The 13,287-nt window shown below is 37.3% G+C and overlaps 1 protein-coding gene across 1 annotated transcript in view; it reads left to right on the top strand.

Moving 5' to 3' along the window:
- Positions 1-8,451: 8,451 nt before the first annotated feature.
- Positions 8,452-13,287, top strand: part of LOC110446661 (glutathione peroxidase-like) — an 11,673-nt gene continuing 6,837 nt past the window's right edge. Inside the window, exon 1 of the mRNA XM_021491918.1 lies at positions 8,452-8,811. Within this exon, the coding sequence (XP_021347593.1) occupies positions 8,500-8,811 (312 nt within the window). The 5' untranslated portion in view covers positions 8,452-8,499. The remainder of the gene's footprint in view (positions 8,812-13,287) is intronic.

The following is a 13,287-nucleotide window of genomic DNA, read 5'->3' as shown; positions in this document are numbered from 1 at the left end:
CCTTGTTTCACTTCAAGGTTATCTAATACAAAACAAGAGTTCCAGCGGAACTGATGTATGCTCCCCGAAATCAACCTTATTGGATGCTCTTCCTGTTTGTGAATTTTGTATTTGGTTAGATTTATGTCACATATCGGTAAAACTAGGTTGAAAGGGGGAGTTTGGTAGAAGAAAAATAATGTTTAAGTATACATCCATGTATATGTGTTTGATATTTTAGCAAAGGGAAATAACTATATTATAAAGGGGATGCAGACCCTGAATACGGTACAATGCATATCATCATAATGTGACTGATGTACAGACCAAGTTTCATGATCTTAGTTTAACTGTAGGTAAACCTATGCTCCGGACACGACATTTTAGGAAAGGACAATAACTCTGTAATTAAGGGAATGTGGGTCCTGAATTTGGGGTAGAGATGGCATGCTACTATGTCCAGGTTATCCGTTACTAACAAGGGAAAGAGATGGCATGCTACCATGTCCAGGTTATCTGTTACTAACAAGGGGAAGAGATGGCATGCTACCATGTCCACGTTATCTGTTTCTAACAAGGGGTAGAGATGGCATGTTACTATGTCCAGGTTATCTACTACCAAACAACGGGTACAGAGGGCATTTAATAGTTAAATATCACTTTCCCAGACGAACTACTAAAATACCGCTGTACTTTTCCATTTTTACCCTACCCTCCCCTTATTTTAGAAAAGATAAATAATATCCAATCTGTCAAGGCCGTGGGGCACAGATGATGAAAATTCTAACAAATGTGTCTGATGTCAATAGCCTGTAGTTTGCTGGAATGAAAAAAAGACTTATTGACTTCATTCAAATTAGTGACGTAAACCCTCTTTCAAGATCCTAAGGGTACATTTTAGACTTCCAAGAACTAAGTATACAGGTTCATATAGCACAGCCAGTGAAATGTTTATGTGTGACGTTTCGATGCCTAGTACTCTCTCACATTCATCAGACAAATGACCTATGAAACGTATATACATTAATTAAAAGGTGTAAAAGTAAGAGATGTAAAAAAAAAAAAATGTCAGTCGATTCGTCTGTTCTCTTTGCTGTTATAAATTGACGAAATGACGATCAAAGCAATATCATGTGTTTTATTTGAAAAATTACGAAGTGTATAGCAGAGATGACGGGACTGATAGACTCGCACATCTATGACCAGGTAGTAAACAAAGCGCAGTCGAATCGATTTGTTTATTTGATCGTCATCCCATTTTTTTTAACAATTAAGTGTTATCGTTTTTCATTGAACCAAATATTGACCTACCTTCTAGGTCACAATGGCCATGTGTAGTTAAAACGTTTCACAATTTCAAAAGAACAATTTAATATCGTCTCATGTTTTGTTCATGCTAAGGTAGAAGTTTTCAAATGAAAGACTCTGACCCAAATGTTATAGTCATAGTTGTCAAATTGATTTTAGATGAAATGATACCCATCTATTCAAAGTAACGGTTATTTAATTTCTGTTGAACAATATATTTTGATCATGATTTGGTTATCGAGTATCATACACACCACAAACATAGTCGCCCTTGCACTTTATGAATTATTCACGCGCATTATCCGCAATATAAGCTCAATGTGTTTACTGAATCTGTGGCACAACTCTTTGACAGAAAAGGAGATAGACGACCACATTGGACGAAACTAAGCTGGTTAGATAAAGAGCCAATCGATTGTGTGGGTAGAACTGCTAGATTGTTATTGAGCGATGTATTATTAACAGTTATCCTTTACTTATCAGAATCAAACCGTGCTTCTAGGCAAACCATTAGTGTCATTGGAAGGTTGAAACCATAGATACAGTATATGCATAATGAATTAACCTGTTATTGATTCCTGATATTTGATATTTCAACAATTTCATCAATTATCGATATCATCACGGTATATCGATCGCTGAAATGCGGTATGCTAGGCAATATGACAAACTTTGTGTATTTGGGGTTTTTTTTGTTTTTTTTTTGTACTAAATTACCGATGTTGGTTGGGAATAATTCAGTTTTATTGGAACATGCTGTTAATCAGATGGTTGATGACTGGATGCATGTTGATGTCTCTGTTCGTGGTTATGTAGCAATATGTAAGGAGCATGGGTTGTTTCTACAGGTCATCAGTGGCTTGATCACTGATCTATAATTACTTCGTACCTCATGAAATACCAAACACATTTTATTCAGAGTTTTGTTAATAACATATTATTTTGTGAGTTATTTTAATGTAGCTTAATGAACCAAGTTTGTCATTTTATAAGAGCAACTGAAGTTGTATAATAACACAGAGAGACAGGAATTTACAGCGGCGGCATGCCATTTCTTTAAAATTAAAAAGTAGTCATTGAATATGAACTAGTCTCTTCTCTACTAAACCATAGAAGTTAATCTCTATTACATCAAACACTATGCGTTAATTCATGTATTTATGAATAAATGACAATGCATCCAGTCTCTATGAGGACAGGACCACTTGCAAAGATGAAACACGAACACAGATAACATATTATGATGATAACAGCGATAAAATGTAAAGTGGTTACACAAGGCTAAAGGCATAACAACGAAATGGGAAGTTGTGACATCAGGATACAGATACCAGTTGTAACACAAGGAAACAGACAAAGACAGGGAAATGTGAAGTTGTGATACAAAGATACAGATACCAGCAATGAAATATGAATTTGTGACACAAGGAAACAGACAAAGACAGGGAAATGTGAAGTTGTGATACAAGGATACAGATACCAGCAATGAAATGTTGATTTGTGACACAAATGATACATATACCAGCAATGAAATGTTGACTTGTGACACAAGAAAACAGACAAAGACAGGGAAATGTAAAGTTGTGACACAAGGAAACAGACAAAGACATGGAAATGTGAAGTTGTGACACAAGGTTACATATACCAGCAATGAAATGTTGACTTGTGACACAAGGTTACATATACTAGCAATGAAATGTGAACTTGTGACACCAGGTTACATATACCAGCAATGAAATGTTGACTTGTGACACCAGGTTACATATACCAGAAATGAAATGTGAACTTGTGACACAAGGATACAGATACCAGCAATGAAATGTGAACTTGTGACACAAGGATACATATACCAGCAATGAATTGTGAACTTGTGACATAGGAATACAGACACCAGCAATGAAATGTGAATTTGTGACACAAGGAAACAGACAAAGACATGGAAATGTGAAGTTGTGACACAAGGTTACATATACCAGCAATGAAATGTGAACTTGTGACCTAGGAATACAGACACCAGCAATGAAATGTGAATTTGTGACACAAGGAAACAAATAAAGACAGAAATGTGACGTTGTGACACAAGATACAGACACTAGCAATGAAATGTGAGCTTTTGAAGTCGTGACACAATGTTACAGGTATCCGATACTATACACAAACCTTTAAGCCACGTGCTTTGATGTTATACATGTGATTGATAACTAAGTGATTATGAAACGTGTCCCTACATCAAAGAACACTGGCCTGATTATCACTACATTTGTCAGATCAATTTCCGGTGACACCAGTGTCGGAATCAATAGACATGTTGTATATCAATAAATCGTGATGTGTCTATCTCCGACTCCAACCCGGCTCCGGTTATTATGTTATATCACCAGGAGAATGTCAGAGATCGTACATAAATCAAGGGTTGGTCTTCAATAACCCTAAATTGTGAAAAAGGTCCTAAAAGCCCGTGAAGTTAACAAAAAATTAGCCTTTCATTTGCGTAAATGAGAATTTAATCATGGTTTTATATTGGTTTTGATGGTTTTGTGTTATTCTTCACTCTCTTTATTATAAGCCTTGCATTTCATAATAAAATATATGTACGAACCCTGGAGATGCGTTATTACAAAGTTGATACCATGCAATGTGAACTAGGTTACTGTGTTTATCTATCTACTGTAGGTATGACTTGTTATTGTATCTATAGCCCGATATCTACACGCACATAAACGAGATAAGCGTGGCCGTCAGTGAAGCACACCAAGATAAAACATTGACGGATACATCGTGTGTAACCTAAATACCATAAAAAGGGCTTAATATACAGCCTGGTGATCACGACCATGGCGCATGTCAATATGGATGGTCGAGTGGCGCAGCGGATAGCGCACATGCCTTTCACCAAGGCGACCGGGGTTCGATCCCCGATCGGACGTTAAAGGCATGGGGGTCACCTTCCCGACCATATGGGTTTTTATCCTGGTACTGCGGTTTCCTTCCATATTTAGACTCCCCGCGCTCTAATATCCAACAAGATTGAATAATTTGTTTCATAATTGTTGTAAAAAAAGAAAGTTTATAATAGTATGTCAAGGAGTTTAATATATTTAGACAAGCCCAACCCTCTAAGTGACAATGAAATAACTTGTGATGACCGTCAGAGAATAGCACCGGCGGGAAATAACGATCATTGTGGAAAGTCGGGAAATAGTACAAGTAACACGACGATATCAGGAAAGCAAACGCCGTCGATAGGGGAGTATAGGGAATATAGACAAGAATGGAAAATACACAGAGAAGGCTTCAATGGTCAGACCTCTATCAGCCGGAACTACGCCGAATTAAATTTTCATTCATATAAATATGTGACCTTCTACCAACATAGACTAGCTCCAAGGATACAATCCCTAAAGTTCTCTATCAAACATACTGTCAGCGTGTCAGTTTGCCCTCAAACGTACTAAAACAGGGATAAGGTCCTAGAGGAGTGTGCAAATACAGCGAAAATAAAGAAACACTAACAAGGTACCAACCAAACTAATGTCGAACATCTTCGTTATGAGAACGGAAGAAATTGGAACGGCATCGGAACACCTGGAAATTGTATATAAGATCACTGGCAAATGTTGTTGGATAGTCTGTTCTGGTTGCCGCAGAGGAGGAAAGTGGTGTGATGTACTGAACTGTTCCGTGAGAGGAGGAGATTATACCCAAAACGACAATACCAAAATCTTGAAGGGCATATAATGACACTAGTTCGGAATATTTGGGGCCTACCGTTAGAGATAAAGTGCAGATGTTTCATTGAACAGTCACTATTTTTAAGCTCTTTGTTCTTGGGATCAAGAGACGATATACAGCATTGTAGTGACCCTCTACGCCTCAAGGGTTTCTTTTTGAAGACATTTTTACCGTAATAGTAGATGATTTCGATTTCTTAGGTAAAGAGCCCATTTTCAATATGGTGTTGCCAACATTAATGGCTACAACGTACATTTTGTATCTGGGTTTTTGCTGAAAAATATTTCCGAGGTTACGCCGTGGATCCATGAGGTATCGGGTAATTTACCTCTGTTCAGCTTTTTGATTGCATCAATGACAATCCTCGATGTTACCAGAATTTCAAAGCTTTTCTCATGAATGTCAATGATACAGTTCAGTTTTACTGTCTCCCTTCTTTCTAAATAATTCTAATATCATAATGCACAGAAATGGGTAATTTTTCTCGTTATCTATAAAGATGTCATTTTAAGTTAGATATGGTATGTGCAGTTTTCCTCAACTCCTTAATGATTTGATGTGAAAGCTCACCGTCAAATGCCTTGGCTTCCGTCAGCTTTTGTATCCTTTCAGTCCATATTCCAGTTGGTTCTGTTCTAATTGCCCTACGTAATATTTTGTTTGGGTCTTTTTCCCCCATCAACATATGTTTACCTTATCTTTTTCCATTCAAAAAACGCTGCTTCACTGATCTTTAAACAATGTTCCCAGCCTCGCTCAGGAATCTCATTTTGGGTGTTCTGCTATTTCGGTTTAGTTTTGTCTGTTTTTGTTTTCTGTCCATTTAACAGCTATGGTCATTTAAGGACATGCCAGATTCTGGTGGTTGAGGAAAACTTGAGTGCCCTGAGAAAAGCCACGGACCCACGGACAGTAATTTCCGACTGCCCCACGTAGGCATCAAACCCGCGACTTAGTGGTAAGGGAATAGTGGTCGCAAACGGTCAGACGCTTAAACCACTCGTTCTTCTCTCATCATGGGTGTTTTCCTCTTTCTCGGATTTACCTGTATAGGTGCTATGATACGTGGAAATGGCCGCCTTCTCAGTATCATATGCTGTAATCAAACGTTAAGATTTTCCTTACCTATTTCCTCATTGAATAAACATTAAAGGTCTACATGTGTATATTTTTCCAGTTTGTTCTTTTATTGCTGAGGAGAGGACGGAGATCTATGGTTTCAGATCACTTAGCAGTTTTATTAAATAGTATATTGATGACCTTCCCGGATAGATCCAGTTTTTTGTCCACTCTGTATATATATTATAACTAACTATTGTTAGAAAAACGTCGATTGTGGATAAAGTCTTGTCATTTAGATGTACAGAAGTTGACCCAAACAATGTTGCATGTAGTTCCCACTCGTCAACGGCAAGTTCGAATTCTGTCCCTTTTTTCTAGTAATCATCTCCGGTAATTATCGGATACGTCATTATACACTTATTGCCCTGGTGTGAGGGAGACCTGAAGAGTTGTATCCCCGAGATAAATTATGTGTCCCGAGGGCGAATGCAATGCAACGATCCCCTTTGTTGTCACTGACCTGTTCGCCCTTATTTCACTAGGTCTTAATACTTAAGGTTCTCAGTTCCTGTATTTATATCCTTGATCTCTGTTGTTGCTCTTTGGTATTGATGTACACATATGACGTCATTTCCCCCGTACTGTCCCTACTCCTCCCCATCTCTGGGAATATGAGCTATTCAAACTGGTACAAATGTGTCGATCGATCTACCTGTCACGCGATCACGTACCTTCGAATGAGTTTTATATAAATCACAGTTAAATAGTCAGTATTTCGAAGATATCGGCTTCAATCCCGAAAAGCTTTTAATTCTAACGGTTTTTTGAGATTGAATGAGGCTCTGTACACTTGAATGGCATGCAATTGTAAAAACAATAATGCGGAAGGGGGTGGGGGGGTCTGCTGTAAAACTGTGGCTGTCTGTTCGTTGGAGGGAGTAAATGCTATACCACTGTATGTGAGGCAACGCGATGTGGAATCGTCTTTCGCGTCAGCGTTTGTAAAATTTTACATGCATTTCCACAGCCGCTACATGTATCAAACTCACTGTTGTTGTCTGATGCGTTTTAATTGTACTTTGTTTAGTCGCCAACAAATGTTCGTCTTTACAAGATGCTGATTTTTTTTCAGCATATGCTGCTATGTACAGATTGGTATACTGTGTCTAACACACAGCAAGTATGTGTATCAATAAAATGGTTTGATTACGTGACCGTTTGTCTCCATGAATCATCTGTAGAGTTTGTTAACGTCCATAGATTGCAATAGTTGATCAACCTTTTTAACATAAATTTTCTGTCTCTCCTGTTCTTAACTAGGTAAAGGACAACAAATTAATAACGAGGATTTAAACAAAACCGTGATTCGAACTGAAATTCGATGAAAACTAGAACGAAATATAAACAGATTTACCCTTGAAAAAGTTCAAGGGGTTCCGAAAGGGGTTATCGTTGTTCCGAAAGGGGTTATCGTCTTCTATTTCATCGACGATGCGTACACCGGCCGTGAAATTTCTAGGGAAAAAAAAAGTAAGTTCGCGTTCTCAAAGTGAGAACCGGTGTTCTGACAACAGAAACACAAGGATAACAGCAACGTGTCGACCTACAGACATGTATCTTATAAGGAAGTAGAATTATTTCAAATGAAATTACGATGTTGACTGTGAAGCTTGCTCACATCCTTCATCAACCTGCATCTCCCGAAATAACTATACCACGAATACATGTATGTACCACGGTAATTGTGATATTTGGAGCAATGTGCTTTAAAATCGAAACAACTATGACAAATGAATACCGTAGGTGGTAGAAGCAAGGTTGTATCAAGAAAGGGAACATTTGCGATCAGAAAATCATCTGGCAGTGTTAAAGTAAACCATTCGTGTTGGTCATGTTGTAGGTGAAGATCGGGCTAGTGGCTATGTATTTCTGGAGTTATCTTGATGCCAGGAAGGTTTATACAGATGCACGACCGAAATGGTCGATAATTTATATGGTTGTGTATAGACAATTTATTGGTAATATTCCTGAAAGGGATAATTGAAGGCAAGGTAAGTGTTAACTGTCCTGATATAATCTTTTATAGTTCAGTCGCATAAAAACTAAGAAGAAAATAAAGAAAAGTTGGCTAAAAGAGTGGGAAAATGTTTGCTCTTCTTGCTACCGAAATCAACAAATAAATATATCGTTAACCATGATTTTAAAATGCTTATTATTATATTTGTAAAAACAAAGCCCACCATAACACCACTTCACTAATCAGTGATAATCATGTGATGATTATCAGTAACCATCTTATGATAACCACATGTCCCAGCTTGTGTTATACTTGTGACTGATATGAATATCTCGTGCTGACCGGTTACAGTTCAGGTATACTATGATTAAGTGCACTTACTCGAGTCATTACACCTAAGGATGGCAGAGTCATCGGGTGTACTGGCGCTAGCAACTCTGCTGACCACCCTCGCCCTGGGGGCGGGGGCTGGGTTTAGGTGTAACCCCCCGTCTACCACCACTGAGACAATTTATGACTATGTGCTCCCAGACATCCTGGGGCAGCGAAATATCAGTCTATCTGCCTACAAGGGTAAGGTAGTCAACATCATGAATGTGGCCACCTACTGAGGGTTAAATAGTATCCATTACCTTGGCGTGAATGCACTTCAAAGCCAGTATGGAAAAATGGGTTTCCAGGCCCTGGGATTCCCTTGTGACCAGTTCCACAATGTACGTATAATACATCACAAATATCAGTAGGGCCTCTTACTTATGACGGGGTTATTGGTGTAGCGTATAACTCCATTATTGCAATGTATGTTGGATTGTTTAAAAACTTTTTTGATTGTTGTGATATGTGATAAGATTGTTGTGTGGTATGATTGTATTGTTTTAGGATATCATTGTATTGTTTTAGGGTATCATTGGATTGTTGTATGGTATAATTATATTGTTGTATGGTACATGGATGATTAGACTGTTGTATGTATGATTGTAATGTTGTAGGGTATGATTGGATTGTTGTAGGGTTTGTTGGGATTGCTGAATGGTACATGTATGATCAGACTGTTGTAAGGTTAGATCGGATTGTTGTAAGGTTAGATCGGATTGTTGTATGGTTAGATCGGATTGATGTAAGGTTAGATCGGATTGTTGTATGGTTAGATCGGATTGATGTAAGGTTAGATCGGATTGTTGTATGGTTAGATCGGATTGTTGTAAGGTTAGATCGGATTGTTGTATGGTTAGATCGGATTGATGTAAGGTTAGATCGGATTGTTGTATGGTTAGATCGGATTGATGTAAGGTTAGATCGGATTGTTGTATGGTTAGATCGGATTGTTGTAAGGTTAGATCGGATTGTTGTATGGTTAGATCGGATTGATGTAAGGTTAGATCGGATTGTTGTATGGTTAGATCGGATTGATGTAAGGTTAGATCGGATTGTTGTATGGTTAGATCGGATTGTTGTAAGGTTAGATCGGATTGTTTTATGGTTAGGTCGGATTGTTGTATGGTTAGATCGGATTGTTGTATGTATCATTGTAATGTTGTAGGGAATGATTGGATTGTTGTAGGTATAATTAGATTGTTGAATGGTGCATGTATGATCAGACTGTTGTAAGGTTAGATCGGATTGTTGTATGGTTAGATCGGTTCGATGTAAGGTTAGATCGGATTGTTGTATGGTTAGATCGGATTGATGTAAGGTTAGCTCGGATTGTTGTAAGGTTAGATCGGATTGCTGTATGGCTAGATCGGATTGATGTATGATTAGATCGGATTGTTGTATGGTTAGATCGGATTGTTGTAAGGTTAGATCGGATTGTTGTATGGTTAGATCGGATTGTTGTATGGTTAGATCGGATTGTTGTAAGGTTAGATCGGATTGTTGTATGGTTAGATTGGATTGATGTAAGGTTAGATCGGATTGTTGTATGGTTAGATCGGATTGATGTAAGGTTAGATCGGATTGCTGTATGTATAATTGTAATGTTGTAGGGAATGGTTGCATTGTTATAGGTATAATTAGATTGTTGAATGGTGCATGTATGATCAGACTGTTGTAAGGTTAGATCGGATTGTTGTATGGTTAGATCGGATTGATGTAAGGTTAGATCGGATTGTTGTATGGTTAGATCGGATTGATGTAAGGTTAGATCGGATTGTTGTATGGTTAGATCGGATTGATGTAAGGTTAGATCGGATTGTTGTATGGTTAGATCGGATTGATGTAAGGTTAGATCGGATTGTTGTATGGTTAGATCGGATTGATGTAAGGTTAGATCGGATTGTTGTATGGTTAGATCGGATTGATGTAAGGTTAGATCGGATTGTTGTATGGTTAGATCGGATTGATGTAAGGTTAGATCGGATTGTTGTATGGTTAGATCGGATTGATGTAAGGTTAGATCGGATTGTTGTATGGTTAGATCGGATTGATGTAAGGTTAGATCGGATTGTTGTATGGTTAGATCGGATTGTTGTAAGGTTAGATCGGATTGGTGGAAGGTTAGATCGGATTGATGTAAGGTAAGATCGGATTGTTGTATGGTTAGATCGGATTGATCTAAGGTTAGATCGGATTGTTGTAAGGTTAGATCGGATTGTTGTAGGTTTGATTGTAATAATGAAAAGTCCTTTTTACACAACTAATACAATTTTCTATGTGACGTTTAGATGACTTGGAGGTTTACTTGTATTGTTGAATGGTACATGTATGTCAGTATGATTAGACTTTGTATTGTATGATTTACCTGTTGTAGGGTATTGTTGAATTGTTGTAAGGTTAGATCGGATTGTTGTAGGTTTGATTGTAATAATGAAAAGTCCTTTTTACACAACCGATACAATTTTCTATGTGGCGTTTAGATGACTAGTACGATATGTACACTGTCACCTTCATCAGACAAATGACCAGTGAAGCGTATGTACAATAGTGGTTATATATGTACCGAAATGACTGGATTCAGCTACGCTTTGTTCATCTATGACCAAGTACTAAACAAAGCGTAGCTGAATCGAGTCATTTCGGTACATATATAACAACTATTTTACATACGCGAACAGTGTAGCCGAAACCGATATCGATTTTGTGGACATCTCGTACACATTTTACACCTTAGTGTGCATGAAGGTGACAGTGTACATATCGTACTAGTCATCGAAACGTCACATAGAAAAATGTATTGGTTGTGTAAAAAGAACTTTTCACAATCCATACTTACCAACCTGAAGAAAATGTTTAGAAAGGTTTGATTGTAATGTTGTAGGGAATTGTTGGATACCTGAAGGGTATGACAGGATTTTGTAGGGTATTGTTATAGGGTATGATTGGATTGTTATAGGGTATGATTGGATTGTTATAGGGTATGATTGGATTGTTATAGGGTATGATTGGATTGTTATAGGGTATGATTGGATTGTTATAGGGTATGATTGGATTGTTATAGGGTATGATTGGATTGTTATAGGGTATGATTGGATTGTTATAGGGTATGATTGGATTGTTATAGGGTATGATTGGATTGTTATAGGGTATGATTGGATTGTTATAGGGTATGATTGGATTGTTATAGGGTATGATTGGATTGTTATAGGGTATGATTGGATTGTTATAGGGTATGATTGGATTGTTATAGGGTATGATTGGATTGTTATAGGGTATGATTGGATTGTTATAGGGTATGATTGGATTGTTATAGGGTATGATTGGATTGTTATAGGGTATGATTGGATTGTTATAGGGTATGATTGGATTGTTATAGGGTATGATTGGATTGTTATAGGGTATGATTGGATTGTTATAGGGTATGATTGGATTGTTATAGGGTATGATTGGATTGTTATAGGGTATGATTGGATTGTTATAGGGTATGATTGGATTGTTATAGGGTATGATTGGATTGTTATAGGGTATGATTGGATTGTTATAGGGTATGATTGGATTGTTATAGGGTATGATTGGATTGTTATAGGGTATGATTGGATTGTTATAGGGTATGATTGGATTGTTATAGGGTATGATTGGATTGTTATAGGGTATGATTGGATTGTTATAGGGTATGATTGGATTGTTATAGGGTATGATTGGATTGTTATAGGGTATGATTGGATTGTTATAGGGTATGATTGGATTGTTATAGGGTATGATTGGATTGTTATAGGGTATGATTGGATTGTTATAGGGTATGATTGGATTGTTATAGGGTATGATTGGATTGTTATAGGGTATGATTGGATTGTTATAGGGTATGATTGGATTGTTATAGGGTATGATTGGATTGTTATAGGGTATGATTGGATTGTTATAGGGTATGATTGGATTGTTATAGGGTATGATTGGATTGTTATAGGGTATGATTGGATTGTTATAGGGTATGATTGGATTGTTATAGGGTATGATTGGATTGTTATAGGGTATGATTGGATTGTTATAGGGTATGATTGGATTGTTATAGGGTATGATTGGATTGTTATAGGGTATGATTGGATTGTTATAGGGTATGATTGGATTGTTATAGGGTATGATTGGATTGTTATAGGGTATGATTGGATTGTTATAGGGTATGATTGGATTGTTATAGGGTATGATTGGATTGTTATAGGGTATGATTGGATTGTTATAGGGTATGATTGGAATCTGGTAGGGTACGATTGGCTTGTTATAGGGTATGATTGGAATATGGTAGGGTATGATTGGAATATGGTAGGGTATGATTGGATTGTTATAGGGTATGATTGGATTGTTATAATGTATGATTGGATTGTTATAGGGTATGATTGGAATCTGGTAGGGTATGATTGGATTGTTATAGGGTATGATTGGATTGTTATAGGGTATGATTGGAATCTGGTAGTGTATGATTGGATAGTTATAGGGTATGACTGTAATCTTGTAGGGTATGATTGCATTGTTATAGGGTATGACTGGATTGTTATAGGTTATGCTTGGATTGTTATAGGGTATCATTGGAATCTGGTAGGGTACGATTGGCTTGTTATAGGGTATGGTAGGGTATGATTGCATTGTTATAGGGTATCATTGGAATCTGGTAGGTTATGATTGGATTGTTAATAGGGTATGATTGGATTGTTATAAGGTATGATTGGATTGTTATAGGGTATGATTGGATTCTGGTAGGGTATGATTGGATTGTTATAGGGTATGCTTGGATTGTTATAGGGTATGATTGGATTGTTATA

Source organism: Mizuhopecten yessoensis, unplaced genomic scaffold (genome assembly GCF_002113885.1).
Source record: "Mizuhopecten yessoensis strain PY_sf001 unplaced genomic scaffold, ASM211388v2 scaffold2921, whole genome shotgun sequence".
NCBI lineage: Eukaryota > Metazoa > Mollusca > Bivalvia > Pectinida > Pectinidae > Mizuhopecten > Mizuhopecten yessoensis.
This window is presented reverse-complemented; position numbering and strand designations above follow the sequence as displayed.